General features: G+C 29.4%; 2 protein-coding genes across 2 annotated transcripts; one reads left to right on the top strand and one right to left on the bottom strand.

Annotated features, from left to right (window-relative positions):
* Nucleotides 1-219: 219 nt before the first annotated feature.
* Nucleotides 220-1,353, bottom strand: LOC123676311 (surfeit locus protein 6 homolog). The gene is made up of 2 exons (XM_045612129.1): nucleotides 1,134-1,353; nucleotides 220-1,074 (listed from the first exon to the last, which is right to left on the bottom strand). The coding sequence occupies exons 1-2, from the start codon at nucleotides 1,249-1,251 to the stop codon at nucleotides 341-343; spliced, it is 852 nt and encodes a 283-aa protein (XP_045468085.1). The 5' UTR covers nucleotides 1,252-1,353; the 3' UTR covers nucleotides 220-340.
* A 1,463-nt stretch (nucleotides 1,354-2,816) lies between these two features.
* Nucleotides 2,817-7,783, top strand: LOC123676309 (asparagine--tRNA ligase, cytoplasmic). The gene is made up of 9 exons (XM_045612124.1): nucleotides 2,817-3,007; nucleotides 3,064-3,408; nucleotides 3,896-4,116; nucleotides 4,292-4,482; nucleotides 5,021-5,122; nucleotides 5,178-5,306; nucleotides 6,014-6,263; nucleotides 6,378-6,589; nucleotides 7,534-7,783. The coding sequence occupies exons 1-9, from the start codon at nucleotides 2,986-2,988 to the stop codon at nucleotides 7,715-7,717; spliced, it is 1,656 nt and encodes a 551-aa protein (XP_045468080.1). The 5' UTR covers nucleotides 2,817-2,985; the 3' UTR covers nucleotides 7,718-7,783.
* Nucleotides 7,784-7,851: the final 68 nt, after the last annotated feature.

Raw genomic sequence — 7,851 nt, 5'->3', positions numbered from 1 at the left:
TTCCATCCTTAATAGATTGGTTTAAACACACCTGTCATATAACTTTTATACTTAGATACTAATCACCCAGTATGAACCATAAAAATAAAGATTGTAAAATAATAAACGGGGACATTAATAAAGAATACAATTTTCTTTTTATAGTGAAGTAAATAAAAATATCAATTAAAAAAAAGAACCACTATTAATATGTTATGAAAAAGGAAAAGCAAACTCTAATTCATCAACTATTTTCACATTTTAATTTATCAATATACATTTTTTTTCAAGCAACAAACAAGACAAGTTTTAACAAAACTGATGAAAAGATGAAAGACCTATAATGTACAGAACTTCTTCACTAAAATCCAGGAATGACTTTACCCTTCTTTGAAGCCTTTTTCAATTTATTGATCTTTTTAGTTTTTTTCCTTTTGTCAATATTATCTTGTCTCTTTTTCTGTCTATCTTCCTGGCCTTTTTCGACAGCTTCTTGCCTGGCCTCCCATTTCTTCTTACTGGATTTATGCTGCTGTTCTCTTCTTTTGATACTTTTTTTCAATAATGTGGGATCATCTTTAACCTTTTCACCACTAGCTTTAGCCAAAGCATTTTTCCAAATCGATTTTTCTTTTAATTCACTAGCTTTGTCTACATCACCACTTTCTTTCAAACTATCAATTTTTTCTTTTTGTTTTTCCAAGTTTTGTAGTAATTTTTTAGGATCAGTGGGTCCTTTCTTTTTTTCTTTCTTTCCTATATCAGAAAAATCAAATTTGGAAAACACCATTTTACCTTCACTGTTAAACACTGGTTTAGCTACTTTTTCATTAATTTCCTGTTTTACCTCTTCGGTTTTCACCTTGCTAGTATCAACAAGTGTTTGCTTCATTTTTCTTTCTTTATTTCTAATTTTCTTTTTCATTTTATTCTGCATCCCTTTTTTCAACATTTTGTCCTTATAGCTCAATTTACTTACACCTTTCATTGCACTTAAACGTTCCTGCAATTCTGTTAAAGTGTTTGCTCTAGTCTTGTCATTCATATTATCTACTTGTTTTCTCTGTACATTAGGAGAATTTTCTTCACCATCCTCTGAAATAATGCATTAATTTATTATATTTCCATGTAACATATAAAATTTCAGTACTTACCATTTCTTGAAGGCATGCATATTGAAGCGAAAAAGTTTTTAATAAAATCATTTTCCCGCACTACCAATGATTCAATTTTTGGAATACTTATTTTCTTGTTGTCTTCTGATAAATGCATTTTGAATTATTGAGTTGTGGCTATCATATAAGAACACTTTATAAAAATCGACGAACTGCAGAATAATAAAATAATAAATGTTCAAACTATTTTAATAGGTTAGGTTTTGGGTTCATGTGTCAGAACAATTGTTCTTCCTCTTCATTGAGTTTGACCTTAGCATGCAAAATTAATAAGTTTAAGATGATTTATATTTGAATGAATGTTATAATTTCAGGAATAAAAGTATTTATTTTTCAAAAGAATAATCTCCAAATTCAACACCGTCGGTTTTGCAGAATATTGACTAATTTTTTCGTGATCTACTTAATTTTCTATGGTTTTGGTTAAGAGATGAACCATAGAAATATAATAAAAATATTTCTATGCGATAAATAGAAGGCTAGAATTTGTTTTGAATCAAATAATAATACCTATATTTATTATTTATTGATCCCTTAAGACATACAAAATGCATAGGATAAGTCAAAAATAATAATAATACAAATTTTCAAAAATTTAATGTAGATATATATTTGCTGAAAGAAATTATGAAAAGTGGGCATGTTGTTTTAGGAAACGGTGTAGAATTAATTCAATAATAAAATATGTTTACTTAGGTGGCAAAGAAATTTTAGAAAGATTAGACAAAATTTTGAACATGCTCCTAAATATGAGAGAAAAATGAGCAGGTAAAATTTCAAAGCATAATGCATATCAAATGCAAATAGATAATAATACTCGGTATAGACTCACCAGAAATATCCATGTCGGACACACAGCTGCGATGATACATGAAAGATAATTTTATTATTAATTTGGATAAAGATTTTGAAAATAGATATTCAGTTTAAGTACCTACCTAATCTATGTGGCAATAAGGAAATTTATTGAAAACTATCGAATTAAACCTGCTGTAATTGCATGTGTAATATGTTATTCAATGTATTCCTGTACCTGCAGTGATTTTGTGATAAAAATGTTATAATGTATAAACATACTCTTTTTGTAGAAAAGCCTCGGTAAAAAAACATCAACTAAATAAAAAATTTTGAAGAAATAGTACTATTTCAGATCAAACAGGATTCCAAATCTTCAAAAGTCAAGGAAAAATGTAATAACTTAACAAAAAATAATAGCCACAAATATTAAGTACATTGGCAAAATATAGAATACCTACTGTAGATGAAGAAGTCATTATAGTTGAATGAAGATATAAAACGAACCACGGACGATTATATGTTTGATCATAATTATTAAATTTCACATTGTTACTTCCCATTTTCATCTTATACACACTGTTTACTCAAGTTTAAAATAAATGGACAATAAAATATCATTTTTTTTACTAACAATTTGGTTCATATTTTTGAAGCAAAATGATTTTCAATATCCCTGTCAACTTATCAGGATTATACTCCAATGCTAAATTATATTTATTTTTCAAAATATCTATGAAGACTAACCTTCATCAAAAGTTAAAAAGGTAGTTAAAGGGTAACGAGAGTTCAAAAATGCCGCCATACGTTATTCTTATAAGAACGATACAGCCAATCAGATCATAGAATGCAACTTTGGATTTAGTCGCTCGTAGAAAAAGGAAACAGAACCGATCATATGTGGCAAATCGACGTACTCCACAAGACGGATTTGATATTGTTGAGATTACGAAGTCTTCGACTAATACGCGTGCTGTCCTCTAAATAGAAACTCTTATTATTCGAGTGAAATTAGGTTATCCGAATTTTTTTTAAAATGGCTGGAGAATCGCTTGCAGGTACTTTTCTTGCTATATTAAGTTTAAAGTTTTATTACATTATTTTGAACTTTCAGCTATCTTCACTTCTGAAAAATATGGAAATGATGAAAGTGGTGATGGGTCTGAGGCAAGCCCATTTAAAACTATATTACAAGCTATGAAAAAAGCCGGCAAAGAGCCTTTTCCGGTTATATATGTTGATGGCAAGAAGGAAGGAATTAAATTTGAAGAAGCTGCCAAATCTCAATTGAAAAAAATTCAGAAAATATGGGTTAGAGAGAACTATAAACAGCAGGATAAATTGAAAAAGGAAGAAGAGGATGCAGTTAGAAGAGAAAAAAATTTTGAAGAAGCTAGGAAAATAACAATTGAAGAGGATAAAACACTTCCCGAAGCTAAAAGAATAAAAATTGCTCAAGGTGAATTTTTCTGATTATGGTCAATTGATTTTCCTCTCCAATTTTGAAGAATTGCATTATCAAATTAAATATAATAGGTTCATTTTGCATAGGAAATTATTATAAAATGTATATCACTATAGGATGATATACATATTATGGTAAGAAATCAAATAAGTTTCATTATTATTTTTTCTTCTTATATTGAATATAAATATCAAAATCTTTTTATTCTATGTATTATATTTTCGAGACATTTCATTGATTATCAATTATTGCATCATCTTCAAAGTATGCATATATAAGCATATATTATTTATCAAATGAGTTGCCATGAGAAAGTTTTTCCATAATTTTAATCATAATGTCATTCTATAGAGAGCTTGAAAATTAAGAATCAAATTTTAGGGCTTTCTTTGAACTATACCTAATAGACTTCATGTATGGATATTTCTAATCCTCTTAATTTTAATTTTGTGTTGGATATTATATTTTTTTCTAAATTTAGGAAAAAATAATAGAGGTCAGCGTATCAAAATTTTTGGTTGGGCTCATCGCATAAGAAGACAAGGAAAAGGCATGATGTTTATAACTATCAGAGATGGAACTGGATTTCTTCAGAGTATTTTGACTGATAAACTGACTCAAACATATGATGCATTAATTCTAACAACAGAATCATCCATAGTTCTCTATGGTGTTCTTAAAGAACTTCCAGAGGGCAAAAGTGTAAGTCACTATTTGGGTAAATAAAAAAAAAACACTCTTGCCATTTGATTAAATTTTCAAAGCCAAGTGTGATTTGATTAATTCCATTGTTTATCAAGTAATTTGGAAGAAATCAATGTCTTGAACAAGATATTTGAATTAAATATATTATTGATAATATGAAATTATTTTTAAGGCTCCAGGTGGTCATGAATTAGTTGTAGATTATTGGGAACTTATTGGTTTAGCTCCAGCAGGTGGGGCTGATGCCATTTTAAACGAACATGCATTACCTGATGTTCAAGCTGACAATCGTCACATCATGATACGAGGAGAGAATACAGCTAAAGTGTTGAGAATACGTTCTGTATTACTTCAAAGTTTTAGGTGAATTATATTCATATAAAATTCAATTTAACTCATTGCACTGAGTTACCTGTAACTTTAAATTTTCATTATCCAACTTGGGTCATGAAATAATTAATGATTTTATATTGAGTTCACAGTTACAGAAATAAATTAATTAATTAGAAAGTTATCTGCTGATAGGTAGTTGAATTTTATCACTATTTCATATTTCATTTACCTCTTTTCTTCACCAACATTAAAAAAAAAAACATTAGTTTTTTATGAATTTGAAGTGTCCAGGAGAAAAACCCTGTAATCAACATCTTGGGGTGAATCTTGTTTGAAGTGGTTTCTAAAGGATTTTGAGGAGTTAAATCCGACAATGCTTTCACAAATTGTGAATCTGCATAGTTGATGGTTCTAATACAACATGTATTTTGTAAATTGTTTTTTCATTAGTTGGTAAATATTATTATTCATTTTTCTCTAAATCTTCTTTGAGTCAATGAAGTTTTTCCCCTGCACTCTTCAGTTTCTACTAGTTATTCATTTCTTGAAGAATCAATTGATTTTTTAGAGAACATTACTTGGATAGAGGATATGCTGAAATTACTCCCCCTCATATTGTCCAAACTCAAGTAGAAGGAGGTTCTACTCTCTTCAAGTTAGATTATTTTGGGTATGTTTCATTGTGATGAAGTATGCTCCAAAAATTTTGTGAAAAATTTTTCTAGAGAAGAAGCCTACCTTACACAGAGTTCGCAACTTTATCTTGAAACATGTTTACCTTCTATGGGAGATGTGTTTTGTATTGCTGAGAGCTTTAGAGCTGAACAAAGCAGAACAAGAAGACATCTTGCTGAGTAAGTATTGTAATTATTTTGTAATGTAGTTCTCTAGATGAAATTTAAAAAGTTTTGAATTTTCTCTATGGATCTGTTTTATAGTCTAATATATTTGAATAAAAACCTCATTAATCTAAAAAATTCTCCTACAAACATAGTCATTAGGTGGGAAAATTACCATCTTTCAAAGCGTGATTATCACAATGTCCAAAACATAATACAGAAAAAATTCCAGGAAAGTTACCTGAAGGGAGGAACTTTTAAGTTATATTGATTCATCTCCTTATCTTACCCTTGGAGACTACAGAACAAAATGTCTAATATTATGCATGAAGCTTGAAATTGTTATTACACAGGGAGGGCCATAGTTGATGGTAGCCCTCATTGTCAAATTGAAGTATCTCTTGTCCTCTCATTAAAAAATATGTTACTCTGAGGTTGGCAAAAAATGACAAAGCATTACTAAGAATTTCTTTGATTGGAGATTTGTATTGGATGATTCATCACACATCATGAAATATAAGGAAGATCGAATCTGTAACACTGTAAATTTGGTGCCCAGTTGACTGTTTTTCAATAAAATGAAAAAATTAAACTTGGATTCATTAAAAAATATTTCTATTTGAATCATATTTTGAAGATGAACTATATTTCGAAATAATCAAATAACTAATTCTATAGAGTATAATAGAGGTGAAAAAATTATAATTATAATTTATTTATAGATATACTCATGTTGAAGCCGAGTGTCCATTTATTACCTTTGATGATCTCCTAGATCGACTGGAAGATCTGATATGTGATGTTGTTGACAGAGTTTTGAAATCTCCTTATGCTGATATTGTGCATGAATTGAACCCAAATTTCAAAGTACCAGAACGTCCATTTTTAAGAATGAATTATTCTGATGCCATCGAATATCTCAAAAAGAATAACATAACAAAACCAGATGGTACATTTTATGAGTTTGGAGAAGTAAATATATCAAATAATTTTTTTGTAACTTTTGCGTTGAAATATAATTTGACTGAAGCTACTGCTCTTATAAAAATCTTATCAGAATTTTTATTACGAATAATAATTTTTTAGGATATTCCAGAGATGCCTGAACGAAAAATGACAGATCAAATTAACAAGCCTATAATGTTATGTCGTTTTCCAGCAAATATCAAATCATTTTATATGAGTAAATGTCCAGAAGATCGAAGATTAACTGAAAGTGTTGATGTTCTCTTGCCAAATGTTGGTGAAATTGTTGGAGGATCTATGAGGATTTATAATTTGGAAGAGCTGTTGGAAGGGTAAATATGCACTGATAAGATGAAATACTTAAAACTAAATGTACCTTAAAGACTTGCGCCAAAGAGGAAATTTTAACTTCTGTTACAATAGCAGTTAAATAAACACACTGGCAAAATTACGGGAAATGATAAAACCTCAAGGAAGTTTGTTGCTCATTTTCTCTTCAACCGTTTGACCGAGTTTAAGAAGTGTTCAGATGCTCTCCTCAGATACTCCGTTTTTTGTTATATACAGCAGTGAACGAAAAGAATGGAAAGTAAGCTTTTTTTAGAACACCTTGAAGAGGGAATCATTGGAAGACAAGAATGTTTATGAACACTCAGATGTTGCCTCATCTTTTCTGAACATTTCTTTTTTTTAGTAATTGCGAGCAACTGCAATTGCTACAATTCGAAAAAATAACAAAATTAGCAAAAGGGTTCAGGAGAAAATGAATTACAAACTTTGTTGAGATTTTTCCCGATTTTACCCTGATAAACCATGTTAGTTATAAAGTCTCTGGAATAGTCGGAATTTCTAATAACCTTCTCTGTAATTTACTTTTAATTTTTTTATGGAGTTTCCCGATATTTGAATATTTATTCTTGCTGTTTGCAACAGAGATAAAGCCAATAAATCAAAGAACAAAAAAATCAATCCAGCTGTTCTTGATTCATAAATGTTTCAACTAACCCTACCTAGTTTTGTTTATACATGATTATCTCAACCCCATAACCATGTCAGGTTTATATGGAATTCAAGCAAAATTTTTAATGATTCTATTTAATAAACAACCTCTATCTAGAATGAAACCTTCTTTATTCTATAATTTCACTATTAATATTCAATAAACCAAGTCAGATAAATTCTTTTTTTACAGAATGCTCATAAAAACATTCTGTTACATTCATATTCCATAGGATAGTGTTGGTCTGAAAAAATTTTAAAAATACATGTATTACAGATACAAACAAGAAGGAATTGACCCTGCACCATATTATTGGTACACTGATCAAAGGACTTATGGAACATGTCCTCATGGTGGTTATGGGCTAGGATTAGAACGTTTTGTCTGCTGGCTGTTGAATAGGTACCACATAAGGGAAGTCTGCTTGTACCCACGATATTTAAATCACTGTAAACCTTAAAATCCTTTTAAACCAATACAGTTCTATGCATTTAATCATTAAAAAATAAACTGCATTTGAAAAAGACTTGTCATTCTTATCTTATTAATCAAACATGTACCAGCAATCCGAATTATTCAAGCACACACAAATTT

The sequence above is a fragment of the Harmonia axyridis genome, chromosome 3 (assembly GCF_914767665.1).
Source record: "Harmonia axyridis chromosome 3, icHarAxyr1.1, whole genome shotgun sequence".
Classification (NCBI taxonomy): Eukaryota; Metazoa; Arthropoda; class Insecta; order Coleoptera; family Coccinellidae; genus Harmonia; species Harmonia axyridis.
This window is presented reverse-complemented; position numbering and strand designations above follow the sequence as displayed.

Bases quoted from the DNA above. Each gene is read 5' to 3' on its own strand.
- LOC123676309 (XM_045612124.1), top strand. From the start codon at position 2,986: ATGGCTGGAGAATCGCTTGCAG. The intron at 3,409-3,895 runs GTGAATTTTTCT...TTCTAAATTTAG, and splicing joins AAGAATAAAAATTGCTCAAG to GAAAAAATAATAGAGGTCAG. The intron at 6,264-6,377 runs GTAAATATATCA...ATAATTTTTTAG, and splicing joins CATTTTATGAGTTTGGAGAA to GATATTCCAGAGATGCCTGA.
- LOC123676311 (XM_045612129.1), bottom strand. From the start codon at position 1,251: ATGCATTTATCAGAAGACAACAAGAAAATAAGTATTCCAAAAATTGAA. The intron at 1,075-1,133 runs GTAAGTACTGAA...GCATTATTTCAG, and splicing joins ATGCATGCCTTCAAGAAATG to AGGATGGTGAAGAAAATTCT.